The sequence below is a fragment of the Felis catus genome, chromosome B1, assembly GCF_018350175.1.
Source record: "Felis catus isolate Fca126 chromosome B1, F.catus_Fca126_mat1.0, whole genome shotgun sequence".
Taxonomy (NCBI): domain Eukaryota; kingdom Metazoa; phylum Chordata; class Mammalia; order Carnivora; family Felidae; genus Felis; species Felis catus.
The window spans coordinates 20,989,293-21,004,859 of NC_058371.1; the positions used below are offsets into that span (position 1 = coordinate 20,989,293).

The window sequence follows — 15,567 nt, forward strand, 5'->3', positions numbered from 1 at the left end:
AGCAAGGGCTAAGGGCCAGCTGTCAATTACCAAAACCTTAACTGGAATTTCTCCACCTGGGCTTTTGACCAAGTTTACCAACTTCAACAAGGCCCAGTGTGATCCTGCAGGTACGGATGGGGTCACATTTAACCATAATTGTCCAAACGTCACCATCACTCTCTCTACCTGCTCAGGCAGAGCTTTAATGCTCTGTCAAAAGTGCTCTCTAAATACTTCTGTGTATTGCCAGGTCTCCACTTGCGCTAACAAGAGCATTACCCTCAGCTTTTTTTGCTGTTCCTCTGTGGCCAGAGATGGGCTCTGCACCTAGCCCTGTTTCAGCTGGCTATCGGCTTCTCCCCTGCAGTCGAGATGTTAGAACCCCATTTGGGGCTCCCAAATGGGGAGGCTGGCCTTCCATCAGAGGGAGCCACAGCAGGCCAGCTCCTTCCTTAATATCCCAGCAGAGATTGTGGAGAAATGACTGGACCCTTTTATTCGCAAGTCCCGTTGCACAACACTCAGGTGTCCAGGATAGACTGTGCCAGAAAACAGCTCTAAGTAACAGCATCAGCACCCCTGGCCCCCAACACATACATACACATCTTTCCCTCTGAGTCAAAATCAGCACTCTGGGCTTCTTTTAAATGTAGTATCTATATTCTCCTAGAAGGCTCCTTAGTTCTAGCAAATTCTTCCCTAGCCCTTTTAGGTTAGGAAACCCAGAGAGGTTAAATGGTGCTCCATGGACCCTTCTGTATGCTCATTATGAAGCATGCTGAGGAGGTGACTAAAATGAAAAGGAAAAAGTATTGGGGCACCTGGGTGGCTCAGTCAGTTAAGTGTCCAACTTCGGCTCAGGGCATGATCTCACAGTTCGTGTGTTCGAGCCTCGTGTCCTCGTGTCCTCGTGTCCTCATGTCTGTGCAGACAGCTCGGAGCCTGGAGCCTGCTTCGGATTCTGTCTCCCTCTCTCTGCCTCTCCCTTGTTTGTGCTCTCTCTCTCTTTCTCTCAAAAATAAACAAATAAACTTTAAAAAGAAAGGAAAAAATATTGCAAACCAAAATATAATTCAATGCTAAATGGTGTAATAGATACTATTAATAGTGGGGAAGTTCAGAGGAGTGGGAAATCCCAGGGGTAGGGCTTGAGTTTGGAGACACAGGAAGGAGGGGAGGGGGCAGGAGTGCATCGGCTCTGATTCCTTGGCCAGTGCTCAGGAGAGCACGGGCCAAGGCACAAAGCATAGACCTGGCCCGGTAGTGTGGGCTGGCCAGGCTGGAAGGGTAGCTTGGCTGAAGGAGTAGAGTGGGAAGGAGACTGAAGCAAGAGTCTGGGGCTGCGGAAGGTGGGCTGTGGTGGGGTGGAGGATATGGACGTTCATATGCCCCTCTGCAGAGAGGGTCCAGTTACGAGCTTATAGATTCATATGATGAAAGCCGCTCGCAGGTGCAGGTGAGGTGAGGAACAGGTTTTCCCCAGGGGAGGAGCAGGGTCTGGGCTTCCAGCCCACTTTGTTCAAACAGTACTATTAAAGTGAGCTTGATTCAAAATAGCAGGAAGGGGACTTCTCCTCCAACACTCAAGGGAAAAAGTTTAGCACAAACTAGTGCTTATCAGCCACTTCACGCCTGGGGACCCAAGAATTCCATCTGCCATCACCTGCTTCCCTTGGTGCCACTCTGGTGCCAGCTTTGCTATTCCCTGAGTGCAGTGGAGAGAACGGTTTCCTGGGAATACAGGAGACCAAGGTTCGGGGCCTGACATTGCCACTAGCTCTCAACTCCTCCCTCAACTCCCTTAACCTCTCTCGAGTGGGGCTCTCTCCTTGGTAGAGGGAGGGGGCTGGATGATTATTTCAGTATGTGTTTACTATGTGTTTCTTGTTGTGAAGGTGGAGACATCCTTGCTGTTTTTATGGAGTGGACACTAGTCTGAAGGCAAGCATCCGAACTGCCCTAACGGGAGGTGTCTCATTCTGGGGAGCTCTCAGGAGTAGACCGAGTCTGCCTGGGCTGCCTGCAGGCATGGAGTCTTTCATCTTGACTCCATGAAGTTGGCAACTTCGCTTTTGCCCTGTGTTGGAGCCTGGGTTCCGTCTACAGCTCCCCTCCCCCACTCCACACACTCAACCAGACCCTGCCTGGTCTACCTGTTGACTGCCTCAAGGCCACCCCTCTTTACACATCACCCCTCGCCTCACTGTCCTGGCCACATCCACCTAGTTGGTCTCCCTGCACCTCTGTCTTGCACCCAAATCCATCCTTTCCTCAGCAATCACATCTATCTGTGAATAATACTCTAAAAATCTAACCCAACTGAAACCTTTCAAAGGCCCTCCAACAAGGCTGAGACTCCCAAGTTCACAGCCCTGCTGGCCTCTCCAGCTGTTTCACTTGGTGCCACTCCCTGTCCCGCCCTCCAAACTAACAGCACACCGCCCTTGCCTACCCCTCAGCCATCATGAGGGTCCACTGCTCCTGTGGCTCCCTCTGTCCCAAATAGCCCCTTCCCCTGTTTTACCACCTGCCCAGCATCTCACCACACCCCAATCCCTGGCCTCACTTCCCCTCTAAGACTTGGTTCAGACCTTGCCTTCTCCCAGCTGGTCTGAGCACTTCTCTGGCAATAAAAGCTTCCATCATAGCACTGAGAACAAAAGGCAGATGTTAGCTGTGAATCTGGTTACGTCTCTTTCTCCTGCGCTATTCTATGAGTTCAAGGGCAGGAAGTGCGTCTTGCTAAATGTTGTATCCCACCACCAGGTTCTGGAAAATAACAATTATTTGTTAGGAACTTTCTGTGTTCCAGGCAGTGTGTTTCTCATTGATCTAATCAACAGGCCTATAAGGTAGGCTGTGCTGTCAGTATCATCCCCGTTTTATGGATGAGGGTGCCCGAAGCTAAACTTGTAGCTGAGTTATAATCCAGGCTTTGTCTGACTCCCAAATCTGTGGGTCTAACCCCTCACTCTACTGGTTAAAATGAGCTGTTGAAATCGGTATGAATAAAAGCTCTCAAACAGGGGCCTTCCTGACCTGTAAACTGGAGACACCACTAAGTTGTCCGTCTTAAGCTCCTGAGACTGGAGGCAAATGTTGTGCAAGATGGCAAGGCAACCAGTTGAACAGAATTGCACAGAGACAGAAAACCCACACTCTTCTCATTTGCAGGAGCCTGAAGAGTGGCCGGCTGCCGTTAAAGCAGCCATCAGAAGACAAAGCTAAAATGTTAATGAACTGTTATAAAGCCAAACCTAGAGGGGAATGAAAGCTGAGGGTCCCCGGGAGCCTCAGACTCGAGGAAAGTCTAGAATCACGCAGGAGCTCTTCCCATCAGCCTCTGCCGGCTGTTCACGATGAAGAGACAAAATGGCACCACATGGGAAAAGATTGGCTTTAATGAAGAGCTGCACTCAGCTGCTCCACCTGTGTCTTCTTTTATTGCAAGACCTTTTTTTTTTTTTCAAAATTACTCAATTAACCCACTTAAAAATATTTTAAACATCCACAGAATTATATAGAACAGAAAACGATAAGAAACTTTAAAAACACCTTTTCACGTCCCCTCCCCTTCCTACTGGCTATAAAATACTGCATAGGAAAGATGCACCAGAGCTTGTTCTGTTGATAGCTAGTTCAGTTGTTTCAAATACTGTCTTACAAAAAATACTGCCGTAACTACTGTGATCCAAATATCTTGATGCCCATGAATATTCTATAAGATAGATACATAGATATTAAGTTATTTAGCCAAAGGTCATGATATTTAACACTTTTGGTGAACCCTGTCAATTCAAAAAACTCTCCCTATTTACAACCAATTCCACTTTCCTTGGGAGTACCACCCTCACCAGGACTGCATACAGTCCTGCTATTCAATTTTTACAGCCTGTGGGTGGGGGAGGGGAGTCTCATTATGCTCTTTCCCCCCCCTTTTTTTTAAGTTTTATTTACTTGAGAGACAAAGGAAGCCAGCAGGGGAGGGGCATAGAGAGAGAGGGAGAGAGAGAATCCCAAGCAGGCTCCGCACTGTCAGCTCGGAGTCCAGTGAGGTGCTCAGACTCACGAACTGCGAGATCATGACCTGAACTGAAATCAGGAGTCTGGTGCTTAACCCACTGAGCCACCCAGGTGCCCTTCACCATATATGCTCTTTTAATTCCCATTCCTTTTGTTACTCTCAAGAATGAGCGTGTTACCGTGTTTTTATTTGCCAATTTTTGAAAATTGAGTTATTTTTATTACCGTCTTACAATGGTAGGATCTTAACATATTCTGGCTACTAAGCTCTTGTGTGTTACACATATTGCAGACGTTGTCTTCTAATCCTTTGCTGGTGCTTTAGTTTTGCTAATGGTGCCTTTCTTCAAATAATTACAATCAATGTTTAAGCAATTACATTTTCAGGAACTTCTTTCATGGCTTCTGGGTTTTACATTTTTTTTAATGTTTATTTATCTTGGGGAGACAGAGAGACAGAGTGCAAGCTGGGGAGGGGCAGAGAGATTGGGAGACACAGAATCTGAAGCTGGCTCCAGGCTCCGAGCTGTCAGCACAGGGCCCGATGTGGGGCTGGAACCCACGAAGCTCAGGATCATGACCTGGGCTGAAGTCAGATGTTTAACCAACTGAGCCACCCATGCGCCCCCATGGCTTCTGGGTTTTATATCTCCTTAGGTAGGTCTTCTCTGCCTCCAATTATCCAACTATTTTTATATTTTCATCTGCAACTTTCATGATTTGTTGTGATGTTTGGTCTTTAAACCCATCTATAATTTTTTTTTTCTTTTTTTAGTATCACAAGTTAGGAATCTAATTTTATGTGTTTCCATTTGGATGGTCAGTGTCACACTATCATTTGTTAAAAGGTTGGTCCTTTTTCCATCTTTTTGAATCGACTTCTAGTGTGTGTTAAATCACACATGTATATGGGTCTGTTCTGTACTGCTTTAGTCTATTGATTTCTTTATACCTGTAGAAATACCAGACTGCATTAATTGGTACTGATTTATAGTATGTTTTGTCACTTGTTTGGACCCCCCATCATTGTTCTATTAATTATCATTGTACATTTTCTCTTCCAGGCGAAGTTGGGAATCAGCTTGTTGATCTCCGTAAAAATTTGATTGTGTCTTGATGATGATTGCATTGAATTTATGTTTGGGGGCAGAATGGTCATATTTACAACATTGAATCTTCCCATCCAGGAATGTGATAATGTAATATAGCTTTCAACTTATCCAAGTCTACTTTTATGTCCCCATTATATTTTATAATTGTTTAATGCTGGTATTAGGACAATAATTTTAGAATTCTGCATTATCGGGTATATTTTGTATCAAATACTCTTTAGCTAAGTGTTGGCTACATAAGCGTGTGTGTGAGAGAGAGTGTGTGTATATAATTACATAGCTAAACACTTAAATAGTTACGTTCACATAGTTATCGTTTTTCATGTAAGTCTTGCTTAATACCAAGCAATAGTAATATACAAGGCTTATTTCTTATTTTTGCTTGCTTATTTGCTTTGCTATTATGAACGACTTTCCTCAAGTACATTGCCAAATAATTAACCGGTACATCAAAAATAATTTTGGAATGCTGCTTTCCCAGCATTTTTTTATCGCATACACTTCAGATAAATTTAGGTATCTGTTTATCTGAGGTTCGTGTTATGAGCTGAACTGTGCTCTTTCCTCCTTCCAAATTTTAAATGTTGAAGTCCTAACCTCCAGCACTTTAGAATGTGACTTTATTTGGAAATAGGGTCTTTAAAGAGGTAATTAAATTAAAATGCGGCCATTAAAGTGAGTCCTAAACCAGTATCCCTGATACTCTCAAGGAGTAAACCTAGACAGAGGTACAGGTACAGAGGGAAGGCCAGGTGAAGATACAAGACAGCCATCTACAAGCCAAGCACAGAGGCTCAGAGGAAACCAATCCTGCCCACGCCTTCATCTCAGGCTTCCAGCTTCCAGAGCTGTGAGAACACACTTCTGTGGTTTAAGCCATGAGTCTGTGGTACCTCATTATGACAGCGCTAGGGAGCAAATAGTCTATTAGGATGGGAGCAAAAGTTACAAGAAATACAGGGGCTTTTCCAAGACATGTAGCTGCTTAATCATAGGCTTATTATCCTTGAATGAGGCAACCTCAAGATGACTGAATTTGAAAAATAAAACGGCCAAAGTTGTATTTTTTATGGGTTGTATTTCACTGTAAAAACCCATTTTCTTCTTCTCTAGGGTGAGAAAGAATTTTATTTCTAGAATCTCTGTTTGCTTTGGTCTTTGTGCATTCTTTCTCCCAATAATTGCTGGAATATCGGCCAATTAAAATAAGCATTTACGGACAGCTCCAAGTCAAATACCACTTGAAGCCTGGTTTCCTAAGGCATGATTAATTTTTGTGTGTTTGTATCTGGTCACCTTAATGGACCCTCTTATTAGTCCAAATGGTTTTCTACTGAGCTCTTGGGTTTTTGGATCAATGATCATAGTACCTGCAACACCCACTCTTTCTTTCTTTATTAGCTGCTGCCTGTCTGTTGCTTCCACCTTGCTGGTACAGCAGCCTTTAGTGTTTGTAATCCACTGACCCCCAACCTCATGAAGCACAGAGCGGCTCAGGGATGGAACAAATCAGGGACTCCAAGCCTTCCCCGAACCATCAGCTACTTCCTGATCTGGGAAGAGAGGAGGCTGAAAACACGGCAGTGGCCTTTTAACAACAGTGTCTAGGGAACCAGTGTCACCCGTGGGAGGAGACAGCATTACCAGAGCAATTGTGCATCACTGCTTTTCTCTGATGAGCTGGGGCCTCAGCCACTGGCACTGGCTTAACAAATGAAGACCTGAAGAGAAAAGAGGAGTAAGTAGCAAAAGGGAGAAGCAAAAATCGGGAAATGGAAGAGAGAAGTGAGTGGGAGGCTGTACCTGGAGACATAGGTCTAGAGAAGCATATTTCTTTCAGTTGTCTTTACAAGCACAATTGGTACACAATGTGTATCTCATGGCCGATGAGACACAGTGTCAGCAATCCAGGTTACCAAGGGCCAGACTGAAAGGTCAGCACTTCCATTACGATTTCCTTGTTTGTGAGTGATTGTGTAGGTCGCATTTGCATTATAAATTAGTGATCATTTTCTAGGACTCCTTTGTGCTGAAAAAATCTCTGTTCCCTCTCTTCTTTCTGTCCCCTTAAAGGGCCTATATTTTGGGCACATGCTCCCCACCCCCAAAAACAGGACATTTCTCTCCTCTAACTGGTCTTCACTAACTATGGAAATACAACCAAGATGAATATATATTTTTAAATTAATGTTTCAAGGTTTTAGTAGGAGCTAACGTTAAGGGTTTTAAATACAGCTCTGAAAATTTAATAGAATGCCAATTGTGGATCCCAGGAGCTGGTAGTACTTCCCTACTCCAGGATATAGCATGCTGTAAAGATGTGTTGCCAGTCTGTTGGTCACATGAGCCTGTAAGTGGCTAGGGGAAGAGGGGCAACTCTGAGCTGTGGTGGAAGGGACTTGAAACCCCCATTCTCTCCGTCCTTTTTATTTATTTAATGGTGAACTCTCAACTATCCTTGCTTACTTGCTCTAAATGCTGACCTTTCCATAGTGTCTTCTGTTATTTACAACTTGGTGCCAAGTCAATGTTTCAGTCCAAGAACAGTGGTATTTTAAGTCTCATTTCTACCAGGGCAGTGAAACCCTTGGCCCTTGTTTGAAGAAATGGCAGACATCAGTGCACAGATAGGGGGAGATTGGGGAGACCTGGAGACTCAGCGACTGGGGAGCCCAGAAATGAATCACAACAATGGTATGGTACTTGTGGGTTAAGGGACTCAGAGCCCAGAAACAAGCTTTTTCCCCATCATCATGGAGATACAGGCCCACCTTGGGCTGTAGAGTACTCCTGGGCAGAATAGCTGATCTTGTTTTCCTCTTCATGGTGGCTGCTCCATTTTTAGGAGAGAGCAAAGATTCTTCACTCAGCTTTGACTAGCAAAGTTCAAGTAAGTAAATCAGTATGGAGCTGAGTTTCTTTCTGGACAGTTTCATTTCTTTTTTTGACCTACTCTAAACAAGCTGAGATAATGTGATAATAGGTTATTTTTGTATGTCTTTGGGATTTTTTTTTTTTTTTGGAGATATTTTATGGGATGAAATGAATCATTTTTTCCACAGAGATAGAGATTTCTCAGTACAATCTCTTAGCAATCCATGGGCTTTGGGCCCTTTGCCTGAAAAGGAAGGCTATCCGTGGCCTTCTTTAAAGAACACAAAGGAGATGGTATTCTTATCGCCAAGGGTTCCTGGCTGGACCCACAGCCCAGACACAGTTCCTGGCGGATTACTGCCTGCATGTGACCATATGGTACCAGGGCAGATGTGGGTCATCAAAACCTAGTAACAATCCTAATACCCAACAATTAGATAAATTAGGTTTTAGGCTTCTACTTGGCAAATACTTTGCTGTTTCAGCTTGGTTTTCCATGCTGGCTAAAGTGATAACTACCGTTTTCTTACTTCAGTAAGGCGTTCCCTCCAGTTTAGTAAAATCAGTGGGAATTAAGTATATACACAAAGACATTTCAAAATTAATTAATTCAAGAGATTTGCAATTTTAAATAACTTTGAGCCCTGTCCAGAACGCTCTTTGAATCCTTTCTTCCAGAGGGTTGACGTTGGTAAGAATGCTTTACTATACCGTAAAAAATGTTAGTTGTACATAACTGATTGCCAATTATTAAAGGCTATGATTTGCTGAGGACAACATTGAGAAAGGAGTTTCTTACGGATAAAAGCAATGAAAAGACCGGCAGTTGAAGTGGTAAGATCTCAGCTCTTTGGTCCTGGGATGGCATGCTTTAGGACCCAGTGCTATTTTTTAGAACGTGCCATGAGGACTGAGGCTTTGTGAAAACATGTCTTTTATCTTACAGGACTGGGTAGTCCTCAGGCTGCCAGGTGAGTATTCTTGACAATAAAATCATTTCAATTTAGATTGCACCATATTTCTGAGTTTTAAAAGTTCCCAAATTAAAAAAAAAAAAGGTTACATTAGATAAGTGTGTGACATGTATGCTTTTGCGGTGTGTGATACATATGCATATTATATTAAGTCATATTACAATTTATTTAAAAAGTACATGGTCACATTAGAAAGCGTATTTTACAGTGGTAAAGCAGCAATAGTTTTTATTTATTACACTTCTAAAACATAATCTAATGTTATAAGTAAAAAGGAACTCTGATTATCATTTAAAACATTTAAATTTGAAATTACCTACTCAACAGAAAGTCTTTACATTCAGATCAGACAAGTCCTGTGAATCTGTTGGTTTTTTACAGACATAGAATTTCTGTAGGGTTTTGGGCCCTATCAACAGTTTCTGTTAAGTACAATGACAACAAAATAGAGCAATAAAACAATGGGGCAGCCTAGTGGACACCAAAGACAAAAGGCCCCCTACCCGGGCCTGGGCCAGTGAAACCCACGCTGTTGGAAGTACCAGCTGAGCCTAGGCCCGTGCACTTTCCACCTCAAGGCTGTCAGTGCCGTACGGGGACTGTAGTGGGCCCGACCCCGTGGGACCAGTTCCAGGAAGCAGCCATCCTTCCTATGAGTCACAGACCTTCCTTAGTCCCTGTCATTTACGTGATGTGTTGATGGGATATTTGGACCCCACACTCCTTACTTTCATGTGAAGGCTTTCACTTCGTATCCCACCCTATCATCCCAAGACCCCACCCAATAAGGCTAGGTCTAGGTGCTTACGCTCTATGGGCTGCCTGACTCTAGATCCAGCCCAGGCTCCTGGTCATGATCCCCATGGGGCACCAGTGGTCAGCAAAGGGTCTTTAGGGCCAGATAATGGCAGCAGCTTCAGCCAGGGTGAAGAAAAGCTAAGTACTACTCTCAACAAGGCTGTCACGAGAGTCGAGCCATCACAAGACACATCTGAAATCAGTGAGACTAAACTGTGTACATATAAACAATAATGAATGTTACAAAAACCAACAACCACAAAAACAGAGCAGGCCTCTCAAAATCCAGAAACCAGAAATCCATTTAAAAATGTTTAAATATAATTATACAAAGAGAAAAAAAAAAACTCAGCTAAACAACAAAGCTAAGCAACCTTATCTGCAAATCTACATGACTGAAAAATGACCTGTGCTGGCATTATTTACTACTTGAACTTTGGTACTTTCTTCCCCTTGATATTTTAGGACATGTCAGAGACTGTAAGTAGAAAATGTACAGAGAAGGCAGTATTTTGGCACTAGCAACAAAAAAAAAAGTTAATCCCCTCTCCTGTCCCCCCCCCCCCCCCATTCACACTAATCATGTGAATTTTAATACGCTGTGATATACACTCTAAACCCAATCCTTTAAAATGCTGTGCAAATTGTAGTTTGGGTGTTAAGCAGGAGTTGCTTGAAAGGCATCAGGAGGAAATCAGGCAGCCACATCACGAGGCAGAGTTGGAATCTTGGCACGTTATCACGTGGTTTGTCATCTCAGAATATGCCCTGATTTACAAAGAAAGAAGAGTAATATACTCCTCTGGCATTATCAGTATTGCAGGGCAATAAACCTCCTTATTCCCCCTGCTAAGCATTCCCATTAATTTAGAAAATAACTCAGTAAATACAGACTCTGATTCAAAATATGGTCAACAACTACCAAGACTTAGCAAATATGCTGGCTAGTTTCTAAAATTAAAAAAAAAAAAGTTAAAAAAATCTTTTATTCATAAAATTGAAAGACAGGCTTTTGGATTTTAAAAGAAAATAATTCTCAAACAGATATTTTCTATTAACTATGGATGGCAACAGTAAAGTTTTACATATATCAAGGTTAGTTTTTCCTCTAATGTATATATCCCAGATGATGTTTTTGGTCTTAAGAAGTTTTCTTGATGTTTATCTCTGGGGAAAATGTGGGTAAGCAATAATCTGTATCTCGGTATTGATCAAAAGTTCTAACATAAGTTTTCTCATAAATAGGTTTTAAACTTGGATTTGTATAGCTACCTTTTTAAATAGAGGGTAGGCATATTGCCTTTATATGGTTATTTATAAGTCATCTTTTCCCTTTTCTCAAGAGCTTAAAATAATGGTGCTATTATAAGTTTCTCACTGAAAATGTTAAGACAGCATATTTCCTAGTGTAGGAAAGAAAAGTAATTTAAACTGTTTTTACTCAGTCACAATTAAGAGATTGTGTGGTATGTATTTTTTCATTCCTGGAGAGGAGTTTGTATAAGTGTGACTGACTACTAGTCAAATCTATACAAAACATTTTGGTAATCCTAAGAAAGTAAAAGCAATATTTTGTTCTTTAGGTTATGAATTCAGATGTAGATATGGGAGGCTGCTAAAAGAGCCAGAAATACGGGCTTTTACTAATAAACACAGAGCAAGACAGAGATGTCAGAAAAGGGGCCACAGAAACAAGTAAACAGAAATACCCTAATAGCTCCTACCCCTACTCCATTTCAGATTATAAAGCACCTGTTATAATAGAGTTTAGTGATTCCATATTACATTATAAATATATCTTTCTTAAAGAATCTATAGAAAATATCATACATATAAAATTGCTGTATATTGCAAAATAGTTTAAAACCTAAAAATTTTGTATAAGCATACCTATCAATATAAAACATTATTTTTTCTCCACATCAATTGGGTTTTTTTTTAAATCCATATAATGGTATTGTTTCCAAAGCCCATCATAAACCCAACCGACTTATACACTATTTGAAATACACAGACATATACATATATATATATACACAGACTCATACAGGGATATGACTCATACATATTTGAGTCTTCACAGAAAAAAAGCACAGTCACCGACGAAGCATCTTTTCATAGATACTTGTGTTTGCAAAGTGTTTTAATGTGGAAAAATAATTTTTAACTAAATTCTTCTCCTAATTGAACACAGTGGGCATAATAGTTTTAGCTGCCTATCACATTCTAAATAAATTTCTTTTGTTACAGTAAAAGACCTAAATATTTATGTAGGAAATTCCTTATGTTCCCTGTGTTAAGGGTCTATTCTAGATTGATTATAGAATAAAAGGGTGTTCTCAGTGTATTACTCTAACAGCAAGGACTTGTGATCATACGTAAAGTCCTTACAGAAATATTTTACCCCTTGCATATCCAACTCTTCTTCTCTAGCAAAACATGCTTAAAAGAGAATTCTGGGCTTCAGATTTTACCCTGTGCAGCCTGGAAACTGTGGAATGTCAGGACTGAGTTCTAGGTCAGGGATGCTTCAACAATAGCAGCCAGAAACCCAGGCTTTCTACCTGTTTACCTGATATTTACTCACAATAAACTCTTGGTTCAACAAAACAATCACAACTTGCTTTTTAATGGCATCAGTGAAATAACTAATCTCTTGGAAGTGCTGTCAGAAAACAAATGTTTTCCTTGCCTTTTGACTAAGCTGGTCAACTGGTGTGCTTGATAACATTTATCCTGGGAATGTAACCCATATATGTAAGTTTTTAGCCTCTAGCCTCACCTAGTAAACCATGTAATTATTTGTAAGAAAAACAATTCATTAGAAGCAAAGCGCACTGCAGATAAACAGTCCACTACTAGAGAACATTATCCAGTAAAATATAGTAATTAGAGAATCTTACATGTAAAAACAAATCATTTACTTATATAAACGTTACTGTGTTTATATAGCTTTAATTTAATTAGGTTACATTTTTTCAGTTGGAGGTTTTAAAAATCATGTATTTAACTAAAATATTTTATTCCCCAAACACTGTTGGGTTACTAGAGTTTTTATTAATAGATTTAGTGTGGTCAATTAAAAATAAATGAGATAAAAAGTGCCAAACAATTTATGGGATTGGGGGAAGAAAAACATCTTTCAATGTTTCCAAAAGATACAACAAAGGCAAATTAGATCCAAACCCTTCAAACTCGGTCAAATGCAATTTAATATCTGAATAGGCACTTTAAACTCAAAACGGCAATTTTTTCTTCTCGTGTCCCTTCAGTTCTCCTCTTTGGCATGTAATAAAGATGTAATTTGCTACTGTAGCCCCTCATGTCTAGGACAAGACAAAATAATAGAAACAAAGGAGTGAAATCTGTACCTGAGGAGGTTTAAAAAAACTGAATTGTGATTAGTTGTTAAGTAATAGAAAAAAGTATGAATCGTTCTACCAACTGTGTGACCTAGAAGATTCTACTGGCTTATTTTAAGTGACTTTAAAGACAAGGATGCTTAGTGTCTACTTTTCCAAGCTTATGTCTAACTCTGATTTTCAAATATACCCTCGTCACTGCCACTCACGCAAGCTTTCCAGCCATGAGGACCAGCTTCACTTTCTAGCATAAAAGGCCCCATGTAGATCACACATACTGCTCTCAAATCCCTGACTGGACTGAGGGATATACAGCACTCACAGGAGGTGAAGTCTTCATATGTAAAGAGCACATCTCTTAAAAAAGACAGCGGTTGAAAGAGGCCCCATTGGGTGACACAGAACACCACTTTTGCCCCATGTGGTATATCGCAGGAACAAATCCCGTGGCGGCTGAAGTTTGGGCAAAGTGCCATCCTTCATAGAATAAAAATCTCTACTAAACCCACTGCTGGCATTTATAAGTTATAGAAAAGGCTCATTTCTTATCCCCTCCTCTTGCTCCTGACCAATGACAGACACCAAATGGGTAAGTGCATTTTTAGGATGTTCTAATTGACATTAATGACACCTAATAAGGAAAAGCAACAGGTATTTCCCCAAACGCACCAGGCACATACAAAACACTTCTATTCAGTGACTGCCTCCATTTCAGCATGTGCTATAAGCCACCAATTAATGACAACACCGGAAAAATGTAATGTGGCAGTAGTAAAACACAACCAACTTTCCACATTCATATACCCCAACACACGCACGCACACACACACACACACACACACACACACACACGCTCCTGCTATTTGGGGGGTATTCGCCACTGAGGAGAGGGCTTGGGAGGTCTCCCCAGGTACATAATTCACCATCTGAGGAGGTGCTGTTCAGGTAAGCATAAGTTAGAGTGAACTATGTTTGCAGCAAACCCACAGCAACCTAGCGCGATGCTGACACCCTGTCACGGTTTACTCCACGGAGGATAGGTATGTTAAGACTGTGGCCCAACTCAGCTCCTGTAAGCGTTAGCATTCGCTCGTCTTTTCGTGGAATATGAAAGGCAGACTCAGGTTTCTTTGGTGATGGTCGTTGGCTTGAATGGCCGATTTTTCTTCTGTTGTTGCATGAATGTTGTCTGAGTACGTCTCTTCTTCATCTTCTTCATCTCTTGGATTACCCTCCAGGCTGTGTCTAATGCCATAAGCGAAGTAGATCAGGAAACCTTTTGGAGGGAAAAGAAAAAAAAAAAATCAATGTTTTAAGTATATCAGAAAATGACAGTTTGAACATGGGAAATTTAATATAGAACAATAGAGTTTTCTGCCTTCTCTTTCTGGTCTATTTTAGAACACAAGGCAAGAGGATTCCCCTGCAGAAGGTCCCTGATGGATGCTTTCTCAGCACAATGTGTTTCTCCATTGTTAACACCCAATCTTTATAGAACTTATGTTTCTCTCAATAAGTGTTTTCAGACATCTAGGTCAAAAAAATACACTGATTTTCTCAAAACTCAATACTACACTCTAAACAAAAGGATATGGGGGGGGGGGTAAGATCTCAAATGACATCCTAAACACAAGTGGTGGGGTGTCAGACTCACAGTGAGATATTTTGGAAAGCATGCCCTATGTAAACAAAGGGGGCATGTGTAAACATGTTACTGTCACCAGGAGAGGCCAAACAATCATGTACAAAGCAACTAGTTATTAACAGCTACGCTGGCTGGGAATTAGAAGCAAAGGTTTTAAGTATCCCCACTAGATAGTTTATTACTTACATGTAGGCATTTTGCTTTGAGTTATATATTTAAACATTGGTTGAGAGTTTGGGGTTGATGTGAAATGCATTATAATCTTCCCATCTAGGGGCGCCTGGGTGGTTCAGTCGGTTAAGCGTCCGACTTCAGCTCAGGTCGATCTCGCGGTCTGTGAGTTCGAGTCCCGCATCGGGCTCTGGGCTGATGGCTCAGAGCCTGGAGCCTGCTTCCGATTCTGTGTCTCCCTCTCTCTCTGCCCCTCCCCCGTTCATGCTCTGTCTCTCTCTGTCTCCAAAATAACTAAACGTTAAAAAATAAAAAATTAAAAAAAAAATAATCTTCCCATCTAAAATAACAGGAAGCAGGCTACCAATTAGCATTTTGGCAGGTATGTTGAGGAATGATTCTACTTCCTCTCATACCTCAACGGTTTAAAGACCCAGCCCTCCCTGTCCTCACATAAAGGTACTATGATCACCATTTTATTTTTTATTTTATTTATTTATTTATTTATTTTATGATCACCATTTTACAAAGAAACAGGCACAAAAGCAGAGAGGTAACTTGGCCTCGGCCACACAGTGAATAAATGGCAGATGTAGATTCAAACACCGAGAGTCTGGCTCCATAGT

At 41.4% G+C, this 15,567-nt stretch overlaps 1 protein-coding gene across 5 annotated transcripts in view; it reads right to left on the reverse strand.

The window, feature by feature from the left end:
- Window positions 1-9,176: 9,176 nt before the first annotated feature.
- Window positions 9,177-15,567, reverse strand: part of SLC7A2 (solute carrier family 7 member 2) — a 75,926-nt gene continuing 69,535 nt past the window's right edge. For all 5 annotated transcript variants that reach the window (XM_023252402.2, XM_023252401.2, XM_045055289.1 and 2 more), the window contains one exon: window positions 9,177-14,401. In XM_023252402.2, coding sequence (XP_023108170.2) covers window positions 14,205-14,401 — 197 coding nt within the window. In that variant the 3' untranslated portion in view covers window positions 9,177-14,204. The remainder of the gene's footprint in view (window positions 14,402-15,567) is intronic.